Source organism: Euprymna scolopes, chromosome 10 (genome assembly GCF_053919585.1).
Source record: "Euprymna scolopes isolate OS-2025 chromosome 10, ASM5391958v1, whole genome shotgun sequence".
Taxonomy (NCBI): domain Eukaryota; kingdom Metazoa; phylum Mollusca; class Cephalopoda; order Sepiida; family Sepiolidae; genus Euprymna; species Euprymna scolopes.
Genome location: NC_136491.1, coordinates 15343468 through 15362079, shown reverse-complemented (window position 1 = coordinate 15362079; position 18612 = coordinate 15343468). Strand labels below are relative to the sequence as shown.

Below are 18612 nucleotides of genomic sequence, written 5' to 3'. Positions count from 1 at the left end.
GTAATTCTCAATGGTGATTAACATGAAAGGATTAAAAGCGTTTTTATCATTTCAATATTCATGTTAAAAATGTAGATTTAAAAAAAAAACCCAAAAAACTTGCATCTTTCCCACTTGTCCAATGAAACCGAATGTGTATGCATATACGAGAAGGATAGAGTTTGAAAATTCATACGACTAACGTAAGATACCTGCATAATATCAAGTTTGAAAACAATATTTCCAAATATCAGTTCTTATTATGAAACAGAAGATTGTAATTTTATGCCCACCCACCCCCAAACAGAAGCGAGGTTATTATCTTATAATAAGTAGATCTTGTTATTTGTGTTATTTGTTGTCATATAGTAACAGATAAAAAAAATTCTTAATATTTTGCATAATTCGAATCATCTATACATGTATAAAGTATCTTTATGTGTTAATCTCAAACTATGGCAAGATCTGTGAATTCATGTAAATAAAAATATGATAAACATTTTGGGTGTTTTTTTCCAAAATTCTCCCTATATTAAAAAAACAAGAATAAAGCAAAATCTCTATTATTTATCTGTGACGGAAACAAAATACTGTACACCAAAAGCCATGCCAATTGATCAAGTAGTTTTATTTTTAAATAAGAAAATAAAATGTTATGGCAAAACTACAAGACTATCTTGAGACATCATCTTGAAAACAGTCTGAAGAATTGAAGGCAGATAAGTCCAAATAATTCAAACTTGCAAAATTTTAAAAAGCCATTCTTAACATGACGAACGTATTGGAAAAAACTCAAATTCGCTTAAGAATGATTTTTTTTTTATTATAAAACTAAAACTAATTGATCAAGTTACATGACTTTTGGTGCACAACATTTTGTTTCTGTCATGTATACCATACAGAGTTGTCTTTATTTTTGTTTTTTAACATGGGGTGAATTTTAGACAAAAACACTTTTTGCACAAGACTTTATGAGCACAAAAGAATGCAGCCGTAAGAGCTATAGAAGACATTGAAATGAACTAATTGAAGTCAGTTTCTTTTTTATAAAAAATGATAAACCCCTTAAGTAGCCCCTTATTAAACAATGGCCTATCAAGTATGCTAACAAATGGATGAATATGATAGGAAAGATGTGTGGCAGTGTTGAGGTAGAAACAGAGTGAGAAGATAATGGTTTATGTGAAAATGAGAGTATTTTGTGATTTGGATGGTGAGAGCTGCATCATGCTGATGATGATGAATTGGAGTATTTTTAGCGCATTAAGATTGCAGCAAAAGCAGAGGTAAAACTTCAGAGAAAATCTTAAGCAAATTGCAAGGTGAAAAAATATGGGGAAGAGTGCAGGAAGATAGTTTTAGCCAAAAGTGAAATTTGAAAAACATTCAATCAAAACACAAAAAGACACACACAAAATAAAGTACAAACACACAAAACAAAAAAAGAATTTTTTTTTTTTCTTTTGATTAGTATATAATTTTTATAATACCCACTCACTATATAATCTATATGTACTAAAGCATTTCATAGTTTTATTTCAATAGAAAGACTCAATGAATATAAATAAACTTCCAAGAAAATACAAGATGGTACCCACAAAGCTGTGGTTTATATGAGATCCAAGGGAGGTAAGTGAAAAGAAAATGAAATGATTTGAAAAAAATGCCTAATCAGTCACTGATAAATGATTTGTTCTTTCACTGATTATCATTTCAGTTTTTATATTAATCTATTTAGTGAAAATGCAGTTCATTTTTATATAAAAATTTTGAGTCAAGACTAAAAAGATGCATTTATTTTTAAAAATTGCCAAAGCTTTTTTTATGCAATAATAAAAATGAAATTGGATAACTAAACAAAAAATAAATACAGAATTCATAATAAAATGTAAATTTGAAAATATTCTAAAAAAAATATCAGCAAATATTTTCTTTGATAAAAAAGGTTTACCTTGATTACCTATATACTTTTATTTCCAATTAGAATCAAATTATGTAGTAACAATGATAAACATTTAAAGCTAACACTTTCTTTTCATAAATTAGGAAAAAAAAAAATCAAATCTGGATGCTTCTTAATTATTAAATGAAAGCATCTTTTAAATTTAGTTTTAATTTATTCCAACAAATTTTACTTAAAAATCTAGTAGTTTGATTCAACTCTAGCCAAAAGTTAGCCAAATAAAATTGTGAAGTATTTTATATTTTTAGGATAAACTAAGAAAAAGCCATATTGATGAATTCTAACAAATTTCAAGTGCATCTTTTAAAGATTTTTTTTTTTCCAAATACAGATCCCTTAAAGAAGTCACCCTGAACGACTACTAGTCTCCATTAACAACCTGAATTTGGAGCATACAGTTTCCATGATACCCTTTGAAAAACAAGTGAACATCAGTGATGTATATTTATTTATTGCAGACTATTATCCTCATCTTTTAGTTGTTTCACGTTTCGGCCAACTATTGACGTGGTAAGATGACAACTATGGAAGGCAGTAATTGCCGAGGATGCAGTTCAGAGATTCGAAGTTCCTATCCCATCGTGGTAAACACCTGACATGGGGCAGAGGAATAGTTGGTCGAAACATCTTGAAATAACAACTAACCGATGAGGATAATAATCCACAATAAATAAAAAATACTACAAATTACTCATCTCAATAAGAATTCTAAATAATTAAAAAATCAGTTTGATGCTTGCAATCAGTTTATCCTCCACATTGCAGGTGGTATGGTTAGTTTCTTTTTTAACTGTGCCTCCATGGTAAGGGGAAAGGGCAGATATTGGAACTGGTAAAGTCGTAAAAGTTACAAACAGCCACCTTCTTGATCCAGAAGACGCAATATGAACCTAATTCCTGCTACCATACATATGGCCTTACTGCAACCATATTCTCTCCACCCAGTGTCTGATAACAATACACAGCAACTCAATATAGACATCTAAATAAAGTCTGAGTCCGTTTTTGAATCTGGGACAATATGACGTGGCCTTTTTTTGGAAACATATTCAAAGATTATCACAATTTGAAAGAACTTGATCCTCATGTGTGGAACTATGCGGACTGTAGACTAGCGACCAGTTCTGTACATTAAACTGACCCCCCCCCCCAAATTCTCATCTAAGAAGAATGAAACATCTATGGCTCGACTAGGTGTTTAGAACTTGTTGAGGAGTTCAAGTTTTGTAAGTTGGTTGGTTCTCTTGGGTCTTGATAGTAATTAGTTGACCCTTGTGACTTTTGTATGAGGAGTAATGAAGATCCTAATTCAACTTTTTTTTTCAGAGTCACCACTCATATCCATCTCTCTTGCTAAAATCAGCATTGCTTGCTGAATCTTTTTGCAACTCAAGAGAATGTTATCATGCAAACACATTCGGAATGCTTGCTTTGATCTTTTCTGCTAGCAACTGCTTACACATCTTCCTTGCAATTCTCTAGTTCATATTTCACAAAATTTAATGACTACTGAGCTGCAATTAAGATTTATGAATTTTTTAAAACATCCGGTGCAAATCATTACGATGCATGATCTCTTTCAATATTCTGGTGTGTTTTAGTCATCCTGTAATGAAGAGCAAGCTGACAGAAGTTAAACAGACTTTCTAGTGCAGATGGGATCAAGGGGTCAAACCAAATGAAACTAGTTGACTCAGGCTTAAAACTTAAACAACCTTGACAAGGACGAGTGTTGAGAGCATATAGATGTGTCAGTAACGTAGGGACCCATATTCTTCCTCTACTCCTAAAATATATATAGAAAAGCATATGGTACATTTTTAGTTAGTTATAATTATGACAACAGCATAGTCTTTTCATGGTTTTGACTCTGGTGTGTATTCGTGTATATTTTGTATGCTTTTATATATATATATATATATATGTATAATGATATGGTTCTTGGTTGATTAACTGTGTCGGATGTATACTCGAGAATCAAAACAATGAAAAGAATATTCTGTTGTCATAGCCCTAGTTATCATTAAGTTTGAGTTTAGAGTCGACGGTTCAAGTCTGAGAGAAACAGTCATCAGTTATTCTGAGAGACTTCTTGTGAAAGTGGCAAGAGGTAGCGATGTATGGCAGATGAATCTATAGAGACCCCCCCCCCCCGCCTTCTAAGGATAGGCATAAAGAACAGGGACGTGACTGCAACCATGAAACGGATAAAGTTGCAATTGTCCAGAGAAATGAGACTTGTGTTGTTGTTATGAGCTTTTGTTCCAGGGAAGTCAACACAGGCAAGAGATGCAGAGACAAGATATAAAGGTACATTTGTTTCGTTCTTATAAACCCCTCCAAAGGGCTGATGCGCCATAAATATAAACATTGGCTCGAAATAAGCAGACACCCCTTCACCCCTTCACCCCCACAACAGAGCAATCCATGGTCTTCAGTTCTCAAATCACTGATAGTACACAGAAAAACCTGTTACATTTTACTGCTATCACAATCCAAATGGTTCTGAATTGAACGAATACCAAACTTATTGTGAACAATCTATAAATAAGCAGGAAAATTAGGTTTCTGAATACTTGGGATGAGGATTGGTTATTCGTATCATTTGGATTTTTAAAACTACTTTGAATAATCCAAATAATATGAATAAGCAGGAAAATATTTAAAAAAAAAAAAAGAAAGCATTTTGCTTTTTTTAATTCAACGTTTTCATGACTGCCACTTGGAGATAAATAAGTAAGATAAAGAAATGTAAAGAATATTTAAAAACAAAAAAAAAACAAATTAAGAATAAAACCAACAAACTAAAATAGAAAAAAATGCAGATTTTGGAAATTAAAATTGGAAAAGAACTGAATGAAATTAAAATTGGAAAAGAACTGAATGAAATTAAAATTGGAAAAGAACTGAATGAAATTAAAATTGGAAAAGAACTGAATGAAATTAAAATTGGAAAAGAACTGAATGAAATTAAAATTGGAAAAGAACTGAATGAAATTAAAATTGGAAAAGAACTGAATGAAATTAAAATTGGAAAAGAACTGAATGAAATTAAAATTGGAAAAGAACTGAATGAAATTAAAATTGGAAAAGAACTGAATGAAATTAAAATTGGAAAAGAACTGAATGAAATTAAAATTGGAAAAGAACTGAATGAAATTAAAATTGGAAAAGAACTGAATGAAATTAAAATTGGAAAAGAACTGAATGAAATTAAAATTGGAAAAGAACTGAATGAAATTAAAATTGGAAAAGAACTGAATAAAATTAAAATTGGAAAAGAACTGAATAAAATTAAAATTGGAAAAGAACTGAATAAAATTAAAATTGGAAAAGAACTGAATAAAATTAAAATTGGAAAAGAACTGAATAAAATTAAAATTGGAAAAGAACTGAATAAAATTAAAATTGGAAAAGAACTGAATAAAATTAAAATTGGAAAAGAACTGAATAAAATTAAAATTGGAAAAGAACTGAATAAAATTAAAATTGGAAAAGAACTGAATAAAATTAAAATTGGAAAAGAACTGAATAAAATTAAAATTGGAAAAGAACTGAATGAAATTAAAATTGGAAAAGAACTGAATGAAATTAAAATTGGAAAAGAACTGAATAAAATTAAAATTGGAAAAGAACTGAATAAAATTAAAATTGGAAAAGAACTGAATAAAATTAAAATTGGAAAAGAACTGAATAAAATTAAAATTGGAAAATAACTGAATAAAATTAAAATTGGAAAATAACTGAACAAAATTAAAATTGGAAAAGAACTGAACAAAATTAAAATTGGAAAAGAACTGAATAAAATTAAAATTGGAAAAGAACTGAATAAAATTAAAATTGGAAAAGAACTGAATAAAATTAAAATTGGAAAAGAACTGAATAAAATTAAAATTGGAAAAGAACTGAATAAAATTAAAATTGGAAAAGAACTGAATAAAATTAAAATTGGAAAAGAACTGAATAAAATTAAAATTGGAAAAGAACTGAATGAAATTAAAATTGGAAAAGAACTGAATGAAATTAAAATTGGAAAAGAACTGAATAAAATTAAAATTGGAAAAGAACTGAATAAAATTAAAATTGGAAAAGAACTGAATAAAATTAAAATTGGAAAAGAACTGAATAAAATTAAAATTGGAAAAGAACTGAATGAAATTAAAATTGGAAAAGAACTGAATGAAATTAAAATTGGAAAAGAACTGAATAAAATTAAAATTGGAAAAGAACTGAATAAAATTAAAATTGGAAAAGAACTGAATAAAATTAAAATTGGAAAAGAACTGAATAAAATTAAAATTGGAAAATAACTGAACAAAATTAAAATTGGAAAAGAACTGAACAAAATTAAAATTGGAAAAGAACTGAACAAAATTAAAATTGGAAAAGAACTGAACAAAATTAAAATTGGAAAAGAACTGAATAAAATTAAAATTGGAAAAGAACTGAATAAAATTAAAATTGGAAAAGAACTGAATGAAATTAAAATTGGAAAAGGACTGAACGAAATTAAAATTGGAAAAGGACTGAACGAAATTAAAACTGGCCTTAAAAAAAAAAAAAATTTATAAACAAGTTAATAATTCCCTATTGTGAATATGGTTAAAGAGTTGTATTTGAACATGACCAAGTGGCGAAAATTAAATATATAGATATAAGCGTCTTAATATTTGGACAGTTAGATAAAAATCACAGCAATAAGAAAGCTTTTCATGCAACTTAAAGTAATCTCTAATTAATACAATTGCATAACCACTTCTCAGGTATGGGTACTCCTTACCACAACTTAAATATTTTTTTATTTGCTATAATAGATTAATTATTGAAATTAAAATTTTTATTAACAAAATATTAAAATAAACTTTAAAAAGTCCCATTAAAAATTTTTTTAATAGTAGAAGTAGCGGGGAAGAGAAAATAACCTTTTTCACAGTCGGTTGAGTGACTAAAATTTCCAAAAATTCAAGTTTTTCTCATATCTTTAACAGAACAAAGGTTATAATTACCTAAATCTTTTAATTTTCACCAATTAATCTATTCCAATTTTGGCCATGTTGGTAGATTTTTTATAAATGTGATTACTTCTACTTCAGATTTTAAAAATTTCTTTTTACTATTAAAATCCCTTACATTACACAAGTTCATCTTGGTGAGGCTAATCTTAAAAAATTTTTTTTTTCAAAGTCTTTCTCAATTCTGAATCAGATACTGTTTCTGCAACTTAGATATTTTCGATCCCATGAAAAATTATTATTCAACAATATTTTATAATAGCATTTTCAAGCACCTTTCTTTGTCCTGCTCATTTGTTGCTAACGGTTCTTGTCATTTCAAATTCACTTCAACAATAGCCGTTATCCATATATATTTTTTAATTTTAAATATTTGAAAATGACTAGTCTAGTCTGCAAGGAAGCAGTTCTATGTAATGTGTTCCAAAAATGAGAAATTATTGGAAATAAACTGTTTGACATTAGAAAGGATGTTGCTTTTTTTTTTTTTTTCCTGTTGTCTTTACCATCTATATATCCAGAATATTTCACTTTGTGAGAAATGACAGATTTAGTCTTGATTCTCTTGAAAAACAAACTTGAATGCCATAAATTTTGAGAATATTTTGAAAAACATTGCAAGAAGTAAATATTGTCGATACACTGAGGAAGATATGGGTTAGCTGTGATTTTAAATTAGTGCTGAAGGAATGAAAACCCAGCAAAATAGATCATTCGATGCTGCAACTATGCATGTCATCAGTGGTACTCTGATAGAAGACAATAAAATTGTTTCGAAAGTTTGAGATTAAACTTCTTATATTTTGATCCTTTTTAAAACATAAAATCTTGAGTTAATCTTCAACCTGATTCAACAAATTTCTTAGCACAATTTTTAGACTGGAAAATTTATTAGTTGTCATTCACTTTATATACATAAAAGACAAACTTCTGCAAACAGAAGTCGATTGATGACTTGATGCAAACAACTGATGTGAAATTGTCATTTTTATTTTTGCTGACTACAACATTTGTAGAATGTTCAATTTTAAAAATGTTGAATATACATTTTTAAAAATGGAACAAGTTTTTCATCAGATCATTTCTGCTATATTGGTAAGAGCAATAATTAAAGTTAAATTTTAAAGCATACACATAAGGTTTCAAGATAATCTTTAGTGCATTAATTGGTTACAACCACTTTGCCATAGCAAACAAAACTTTTGGCTGTGGGGGCATTTTCTGAATTGTAGTTTACTCTTGAATTGCCAAAGTAAATACATCACAAGTTGCATTTGTTATTTAAATGTATGAGAATAAAAAAAAAAGAGAGAATCTTTTTCAGGAAGTATTAGCCAATGTCTTTTGAAGAGTATTTTTTTTTTTTGTATTCTTTATTAGTCATCAGAAAAAAAAGTACAAAAATGGGGTTTCATTGTAGAATTTGTGCGGACCTTTAAAATGAGAGGTCAACTACCTATACAGTTTCAGTTTTTATGGAAATTTCTTTATAATCACTCATCCCACTATGCTTTGAAATTTGAAAAGAATTTAGGAACATTTAAACTGTTAACTAAAAAAATTAAACTGGATTGAAAATTCTTAGCAAATCCTTATGGATTAAAAAAAATTGAAAGGTTTGGAAGTTATTTACATCAAATAATTTTATAGAGATTAAAACATTACTTTAAAAATGATAGTTATAGTTTTATAATAATTTGATTGAAAACAAACAATACCATAATTAAATTTAAAACAAAACAAAATAAAAATTGAAAATAAAAAGGTCTACGGGGCAATACCGGGCGTGAACAGCTAGTTCGGTAATAAAGGTTGTCTGATATTTTTCATCTGATAAGGCTCAATAAATAGTAGCATTATTATTAGTAGTAGAGCAAATATAAATGCAGAAGTTATTTGGTGGCCTAGATTTTCAACAGGCAACGCCAGTACACAGGTCCTGCTAGTATAAATATATAAGCTATTTGGTGGCATGTACTGGTAATGCTTATGTTTCAACCTACTGGTTTCGTGTTGGCGTTAGTATAAATGAAAACATATGTAATATGCTTGTGTATGGTTAGAATTACATGTGAAATGTCCTGTAATTGTTAGCAAAATGGAAGCATTTTGACGCTCGATAAAAAAAAACTCATGCTGTAGCGCAGCCAGTGCAGAATAATGTGAGATATCACCAGTTTAGTAAGTCACAGCAATAGCAGCAGCAGTAGTAGTAGTAGTAGTAGTAAACACTTGGCGTGTTTCTTTTTTTTCCCTCCGTTTTGGGCAGAAGATGAATACTCACGTCTTCTTGGTCATCAACAGTTTCCTCACATTCTACTTGGGCTGCGTCTATAGTAGCAGTGGCTGATACTGTCAAAGACGATGAGGTGGTAGCGAGGTCAGCAGCATCAAGATCAAAGGTGACAGTCACACTGTCATTTGTTTGCGAAGAATCGTCAGTTATGATCTCTGGCACAAACTCTTCAAACACTTCATCAGATAAGATCTCATTCTGAGAAGCTGTGATGTCAACTGCTACGGCACCATTATCCTCCATCTTCCCAAGCCAAGCAAAAAGCCAAAGAAGAGGGCATATCAATCAAATTGCTTCTAGGTTTCTAGATAGCATTTAAGGCGAAGAACGAAGAGAAGAGAAGGAGGGGGATCAAGGACAAATGGAATAACCAAAGAGGGTGGGAGGGGAAATCCATTTTTTTTTTTTTAAGTTGCATTTTTTCAATATAGAAAAACAAAATTTGATTTATACTTGAAATAGGCTTATTAACAATATTAATGGGAGATGAGATAAAGAAAAAAAAAAAAAAAAGCATTATTTTGGATAAATTTTTTTTTGTTAAAACCATATAGTGACCAAAATTAAGTACAAAATTGGCATTTATTAAAAGAAAATGATACAGGGAATCTAAGCAGCAACAATTTTCTCACTTTTACTCAAGTTTTAGGCTTGGTATATTTTTTCAAGAAATTTTATTTTTAAAAATTAAATGAGGACTTATATTTATTAATCTTGTATTGATAATCTAATCTTAATTCTATAAAATAGAAAAAAAAGTATCGTATTATTTTAAACCGAGCTAACATGTTTGTTTTTTTCTTTCTCTTCAACAAAAAGATCATAAGGCAAATGAAATAACAATCTAAACCACGTTTTTAAGTTTTGATTCTCAATAACATTTTTTACCCAAATATAATAATCATCGGCATAAGCCTAAAAATATATATTCCTAGACTGAGAAAGATGTTTAGAAAAAGTTTTCCTGACACACTTACACCAAGGATAATCTCATATCTAGATATAACATGAATTAAAGCAGAATACCTAGAAAACAAAATAAAGATATTGGATAGTATAAGAGAGAGAGAGTAGAAAGAGATAGAAAAGCCCCCCCCCCCTCCCTGCTGAAAAAGTGCTCTAACTTCTTTTAAACAAAGATTATGAACTATCACTTAATTAAATAACTGAAATGATTTAATGCACATATCGAAAATACTTGAAAGCGATTAAGATAATGTGCGCTTTTGAATATTGTACTTCATTTCACATTTTATGCTTTGAAATTTCTTTTTGAGATGCAGATTGATAATTTTTACTATTCAAACTACTAATGAACAATCTATTCTTGTGGATTCAACTAAAGGATTCAGTTCAAAATTCTGTACACATTAAAAAGATACAAGTCGGGTTACATTAACCAAAACATTGTATGAAAATCGTTCAAATAATCCACAAATGTTTATTTTATTAATAGCAGTAATGTTACTGTTCAATTTCAAATATTTGTTGCCCTTATGACAAATCATACATATTACTTCATCATTAGGTTGTATGGTTTTCTGTGGACATAATTCAAGACTTACAATAAATTTAGTTGTACAAAAAACAAACAAAAAAAGCATAGCAAAAAGTGAATATTTAAAGGAGATTCAATATAAAAATTAAACAGTTTATGATAAAATGTGTTTTTCTTAATTCAAAAAGAATAGCAACAAAAGCTGGGTGATTTTGTTGAATAAACTTTTCTAGAACTGTATGACAGTTTGAAATGATTAATGGCAGAATCTATCAAATGTAATTTGTTTCAGTATCATTTAAAAAAAAAAAAAAAAAATGTTTGGCAGATAATTTAGGTTTTTCAGCCTTAAGTTTCTTTTTTCTTAATATTTAAACATTTTTTTAAATATTTAAATCCTTAAAAGTGGTTTAATATTATAACTTGTGATGACTAAAAGTAACTGATTTTAAAATAATGTAAACGAGCATATTCACTCATCAAATTTAGTTTATTTAATTGATTATTTAACCAGTAAATACAGTTCTCATATATATATATATATATATATATATATATATATATATATATATATATATATATATATATATATATATATATTGCAAGCTAAAATTCATGTTTATTCTTAAAACTAAAACATCTGAGATTTCTTAGAAAAAAAACCCTAAAAAAGCAAAAACCAATTTATAAAAATTATTTGAAATATTTCAATATAATCTTGGGGGAAATTTGAAATGTATTAAGCTAACATTTTACAAACAGTATGAGAGAGAAGTTAATAAACCCAATAATGAAGAAAAAAAAATAGAAAGAAAGGATTACCAAAGTTGAAAAAAAAGGATAGAAAAACTGTAGACAAGAAAGCACCAAAGCCCATTTGGGTTAAATAGCAAAGTTTTTTGGAAGGAAGTATCTGCATACACATTCTGACAATGTGTCGAACACCATTTCATCTACTATGATTGACTCAAGTTTTGCTTTTTGGCTCAAGTGAAGGCAAGAAAACATTGATCACCATACCTTTACAACAAACCTCCAATACAACATATCTTACCGTATGAGTAACAGATGGATTTTCGTTGATTGCGTTTTGATGTTCTAGAGAAAAAAAAAACAAAAACATCTTCAATAACTAAATTTTAAGATTAAAACAATACAATTGTCGTTTTTAAATAAGTTTACATATTCAATTATGAGCATATCAAGTAGCAGGTTTGACTGAATATCAGTCTTACATGCTTATGCTGCGTTATCTATTTAATGGTTTACAAGTTTTTGCTTATTTTTTATCGACAGCATGGAACGATAAAATTGTCGCCCTAGAAAAGACACATGATTACATTTCCGTTGGATACAAACCGATTCTTTTTTGTTGACGACCATCTACTAGTCGGCCAGTTGTGTACAAATCTCAAGAGCGATAAGAGCCTTCTATCATGTTTGAAAGTGACACAATGTTCAACGAGCAAGATTGGAGAGGCCGCTGTACTAGAAAATTGTCTCTGAGATGGGTATATTTGTTGATGACACCACAATCTATAACAGGCACGAGGGGAAAACAAATGAACACATATCTAAGGCAATATAGAAACACTAGAGGAAGACCAATCTGTAGTGGAATGGGGGGACAAAAATGGATTATCACATTCAATTCTGCTAAGACTTAGCTTGTTTCCTTCAATAATTACAAGAAACTTTCTCAATCACCAATAGCTATAGCTAAAGATACATTACTTGAAAGTACTTCTTTCAAACTTCTCGGCTTAACATTCACAGCGAACACGAAATGGAACAGATACATCAATGGTATTGCCAAGAAGGTGGGCTCTCTCTACCGTTCTAGAAAGTTACTCATGCCTGAAAGTATCCTGTACCTCTATAAGGCCTCATTTGCCCATGTATGGAGTATTGTTGTCACATTTGGACTGGTGCATCTGCTACTGGTCTCACTCCTGGACAAGGTTCAAAAGAGTCGTCAATCTGATAGGTCCTGAACTGTCATCTAGGCTTCAACCTCTGTCCCACCAACTAAATGTTACATCCCTCTGCCCATTTTACAAGTATTTTGATATTGGATGCGACAACGAACTACAAACCCTTGTATCCCCTTGACGTAAATACCCCCGTCAAACTCAACCAGCAGCAAAGTCCCACCCCCTATTTTTTGAAACAATGAAAAGTAGTTTGTCGGCAGCATATATAACAGAGTTAAATCATTTTCCCCTCAAAATATAGCCATTAAAAGCTAAATCCCTGACAACAAAAGCGAGTACGCCCCTTACGAAAAGTTGTCAATATTAACAGACAACATGTGTGTGTGTGTGTGTGTGTATATATATATATATATATATATATATGCCTCCTTGATTGCTTAAATCATGTCTTTGATGATTAGGGGATTTCATCTTTTAAAAAAAGGGATGACAGGTGAATTATATTGTGTGTGTGTGTGTGTGTGTATGTGTGTGTGTGTGTGTGTATACGTGTAAGTGTAGCTCAGAGGCTAAGGAATAAGGATGGAGAATTGTATGTTTTGGTTTCGATTTTAGCTGATGACACCAAAGTCATATATATTAGGTTTGATCCAACTATCATATATTAGGTTCAATGCAATAATCAATAGAATTGTCTATAATAAATACATAATCTGCATGCATACTTAAGCGTATGTTAACGCCAGGCGGCCTGCTAGTATATATGTAACTATGGTATTACTCATGTTTGTTTTGAATTCAATTATTTTTTAGGGTAGGTGTGCCTATAAACACTACAGTAGGTGCTTCTTTTAATTTCTATTTTTGTAGACTATTTTCTTTTTTCTTCTCAAAATTCTTTTTTCATTCCATAATAAATTTTCTAGCAGTTTTTTTGAGAAACTGCTATTTGTCACTGAAAAAGTTGTTTAATGATCTTTAACTATTCAAAGAACCGTGTAATAAGTCATAATGGAAATTCAAGTGTCTGCATAAAAAAAAATAAATAAATTTATGAGTGTCAATAAATTCTATCTTTTAGTTTTTGGAATGATAACCATATATCTCAAAAAAAGTATTTGTTGGAAGTAACTGAGTGGTTTTGGCTACAGCCATCAAGTAATGCAATCTAGTATCATTAATGAATGGTTATAGTTGATAATATGCTTAAGCTTTTTTCAATGTCTCCTAGGCTATTATACATATCTGTATTTATGGCTTATACTAGCCAATCATATTGTGTGGAGGATCTCAGATATATTCATTAGAGATTATATATATATATATATATATATATATATACACACACACACACACACCCAAACGTTTTTGAAAGTGCCAGATCATTCGGTTTCAATATATATCTCTCAACATTGAAGAGAAATACAATGTAAATAAATAGTAATCTCCTTTAAAAAAAAAAAAAAAAAAAAAAAAAAAAAACGAAATCATTTACTTTGAAACTAGCAATTAGAAATTTGCTATCAAATTAAAATGGTTGAAAATCTATTCCTGGACTAGCATGCAAAATATGGAATATTCAAAATATGTTTTTATAGCAAAATGGTTGATTCTTAGCAATTTATATAAAAAAAACAAAAAAACCTGAGAAATGAGGTTACCTTGTTGAACGAAGAAAAGCAAAAGATCTTACCCGTTTCCGAATCAGAACTGGATTCATCACTTGCCGAACTGGAACTACTCTTTTTGGCATCTTCGTCTTTCTTTTTGAAAATATTTGCCTTAACTAAATCTTGGCGTTCTTGTTCTCCTGTTCGCAACACAACATTCTGTTTCTGGTCAACACTCATACGTGTCACTGATGTTCTGCAAAGGAGAAGATTTACAAAAAATGTAATTAGTAACGTTAAACCAGCCCAAACACTTTATTTCAGTCATTTCATGATATCTACTTTCAAAAAAAAAAAAAGAAACAGTGAATACAGTTGTACAACAACAAATATGTAAAATATCAGCTGTTCTCCCAGCATCGCATAAAAGCTGATGATCATTTCAGTTTGCTTATAAAAAAAGAAATTTATCTTCTGGTAATAAAAGCAAGGAGATAAGTATCTTACAAGATCTCTTATCAAAGTAACTGATTTTGGTTGTTCAAGGAATTTAGGGTGGAAACTTTCAAAATCTGCAAAAAATTTGGCAACAAGAGCAAAAGCAACAAAGTATCCATAAACATGAATTTATAAACGTAGTCAAACCAGAAAACCTTTTTAGTAACAACTTTTATAAAAATCATATCTTTATAACATTCATTTATTACTCAAAGTCTTCATAAGACTTTTTTTTTTTTTTTTTAATAAAGTTACAATCTATAGAATTTGATAAGAAACCTTTGAAGAAAGATAAATAGATATGGAGATGAAACAAAATTATCTTGGTATAATTTTCATTGGAGAATATTTGCATACAGTGTTACAATTGAAAATATATCACAAAATACATTCAAATGCATTTAGGTGGTCACTCAGTGATGACTGTTGTCTTGTTTGCCGATTTCGAGGTTCTTACTCATCAGAACGGCTGACAGCAAGTTGCCACCTTGTAAAGATTTGTGCTACTGTTCTCTTCGCAGAATTTATAATTCTCCCTCTTTTCATTTGTGAGTCAGCCAATGAAAAAGAAACGTATTTTAAAAAAATGAATAAAAAATAATTTAATAAAATTGCTACGTTCTCATGGAGTTGATTCATTTATTGCATTGTTTAATTTAACCAAATTAATTTTAAAAAAAATTATTAACACTATGGCATGGGACTGATGGATTTTAACTTAAAGTTAAACTATAACAACACTATCATAAATAACGGATGGAGTTTTAAATTACTAAAGTTAAAATACATAACCAAAACTTTGAATCTGACAAGAAAATTCATGTAATGAAATAAATTGTATAGCAAATGATAACATCATATCTAGTTTGACATTTGTTTTTTTTGTTTTTACATGGAGGTCACCACTTTTACATGCTGCCATGTGTTGGATAACTTAGAAATTGACTTTAAAAAAAAATTAAGGTTTTTATCTCTTTCTCTCAAATTCATTCTTATCATTTACTATATTTTTCTTGGCCTTCTCCTGAACTGAACCTGTTACTTTGTTCTACATCTATTATCTGACCATACCAGCAAAGTCTCCTGTTCTACATAAATCTCCCATTACTATCCAAATTTAATCTTCCACTGAGGTTATCAAATCTAAACCTGTTTTCATTACTGACATTACATATCCATTGTATCATTCTCATATCATTTCTCTCCATGCAACACATGTCCTCAACCCTCATATGCCAAGTGTCACATACATCACACCATGGCTGATACAAACCTAATCAATTCCTTTGTAACTTTTGCAATCATATTAGTTAGGTTTTTTGGTGATATTTTATTTTAAGGCACATATCAACTCTTGTGAGGTATGTAAGGACAGAAAATATCCGAAAAGGTAAATATTCACTTTCTCCAATAACAATGTTTAAGCAAATATAAAAAAAAAAACATCAGCACTTGAATTATTGCAGTGCTATTACTCCTACAGTTTCCTGGATTATCAAAAGTATAAATCAAACTCATAATGAGTAGAATAGTTTGATGAGTGTTCTGTATACATTATTAGAGTTGTGTGCACCCGTATGTAAGACTTTAGATATCTATTCGAATCTTAAACAAGTCAACTATTGTCAAAATAGATTTTATAAAACTACAATATCTTATTACTAAATCTTTAAACTATTTAGATTTGTATAAACTATTACTCCTTAAATGAACCAAATCTATTGTACGTTATCACTCCTTGTTCCCTTGTAAGTTTTCTACATATCTTCAAAGCTAGGTCATTTTCTTCTAGTTTAACATTTTTGTAAAACACAATTTCATAATTTTTTTTTTTTAACTGATCAAGTGATGAAAATGATATAAATGCTAAACACAATTTTTGCTTGATTTTTTTTTTTAAAACTGAATTGTGTCCACCAATCTAAAGGCGAATCAAAGATTCTGGTGATTGGTTCAATATTTGCTTACCGTCTTTTAATTTGCATTCCTTTTGTTTGAATGATTTCCTTGTCTCTGTGTGAAGCTACTTGGTCTTTAAGCTGAGAAGATAAAAGATACATTTTAAGAGGAAAACAAGAACAAAAGCTTTATAATATTTAAAAAAAAAAAAAAAAATTGGCTCAACATTCACCATTAACTACACACATGATCACTAATAGTTTTATTATAGGCATTAAAAAATACAATAATGAATTTAAAGTGTAAATTATTTTAAAACTTTGAGCCATCAAACAAAGTATTGTTGGATTCCCAATTGTTAGAATAATCACTAAAAATATTAATCCTTTCGATATAAAAATACATTTTCTACATTCTATTACATAAAATGTCATTATTATGAAAGCTTAACCAAACAAAGATTAAAATTAAGTTTTCTATTAAAAAAAAAGATAAAGGATTAAAAATTAGTACCATAGCTTGTTTCTTCTTCAGCTCTTCAAGTAATGGGAAGAGATCGGAATCGGCAACATCAAATGCAGTTTGACCCTTAAAAATGAAAAAACATTCTATAATAGGCAAAATATTTGAAGCTTAAAAATGAAACAAAAGTCCTATAATTAGGCAAAATATTTGACGTTTAAAAATGAAAAGATTCTATAATTAGGCAAAATATTTGACCCTTAAAAAAAAAAAAAAAAAAAAAAAAAATCCTACAATTAGGCAAAATATTTGAAGTTTAAAATTTCTGAATGTTTTTACATCAGAAAATGAAGAGGTTTCATGAAAAGCTAAAAATACACTAAAATGAATGATTCTTGTAAATATAATCAAAGAATGAGGAGTAATTTTGGCAATAACAAAACTTAAATGATCAAAGTTGACTTTAACCAATTCAGAGTACCTTCAAGATAATATTTAATTTATGGAATTTCACATTCACCATCATTGCAAGCTGATAGTCTATTATTGTTGGGCATTAACAAAATTTCAACTAAATGTTCTTTAGCAGGTTATATCTTATTTATGGACCAATTTTTTAACAGTTATATGAATGGAAAGAGAATAAAACAAGCGTTCCATTTTTTTTTTTTTTTTTTTAAATAGTCACCAGTTATCAAGACCTGGAGGCCACTTGAGAATAAGGGTTAATGAGTGTAATAATAATTTTTTATGCATATTATTTTTCATACGCTGAACATAAAAAAAAGGTAAAACTGACAAAAAAAAAAAAAAAAAAGTAAACAGTTTTTTGAATTTTTACATTTTATAGATTATATTTTGATTATAATAATGTATGGAGTCAAATTTGGCTGAATATTATTGAAACTTTTTATTTGTATTTCTATGACTACTAAATTTATACATTTTACCTTAATGCTAGTATAGAATAATTTTTCCTCCAAAAATAATGCCCATAAATATGGAGTGACAATGTGTGTAAGATACATAAAACAGTTATCAAGCACCCTTAAAACATTGTGTCTATAGCAGAATGGGGTCTGGTAGCAGACTTTGAACTGTTTTTATATATACTAATGTAGATGTTTATATATATTTTTATAGAAAAAATTGAAATAATTGACATCCATTTTCAGCTATCTATCTATAATATAAATCTCACCTGTATGTATGTATGTGCGTATGTATGTGTGTGCGTATGTGTGTGCGTTTGCCTAAAACTATCGACAGAGGCAATGGATTTTCACGAGATTTTGAAGTTTGACCCATACGGACGACAAATATCGAAAAATAGGCTAAAAATAGTAATTCCTTCATCTTAAACTGAGCACTTTTCTACAGAAAGGGGTCACTTTTTTTGCTGATATTTTTCCAAAGTCATCCTGTCTTTTTGATTGACTAACCTTAATTTAAACATTTGTC

At 29.1% G+C, this 18612-nt stretch overlaps 1 protein-coding gene across 25 annotated transcripts in view; it reads right to left on the bottom strand.

Annotated features, from left to right (window-relative positions):
- LOC145285804 (protein phosphatase 1 regulatory subunit 12B-like) overlaps positions 1–18612 on the bottom strand; it is a 359611-nt gene that overhangs the window by 163864 nt on the left and 177135 nt on the right. For 17 of the 25 annotated variants that reach the window (XM_080134189.1, XM_080134193.1, XM_080134191.1 and 14 more), the window contains exons 6-10: positions 17203–17277; positions 16759–16829; positions 14376–14548; positions 11803–11846; positions 9239–9493 (exon numbers count right to left, since the gene is read on the bottom strand). In XM_080134189.1, coding sequence (XP_079990315.1) covers positions 9239–9493; positions 11803–11846; positions 14376–14548; positions 16759–16829; positions 17203–17277 — 618 coding nt within the window. The remainder of the gene's footprint in view (positions 1–9238; positions 9494–11802; positions 11847–14375; positions 14549–16758; positions 16830–17202; positions 17278–18612) is intronic. The other 8 variants (XM_080134196.1, XM_080134200.1, XM_080134208.1 and 5 more) reach the window with 1 other exon arrangement.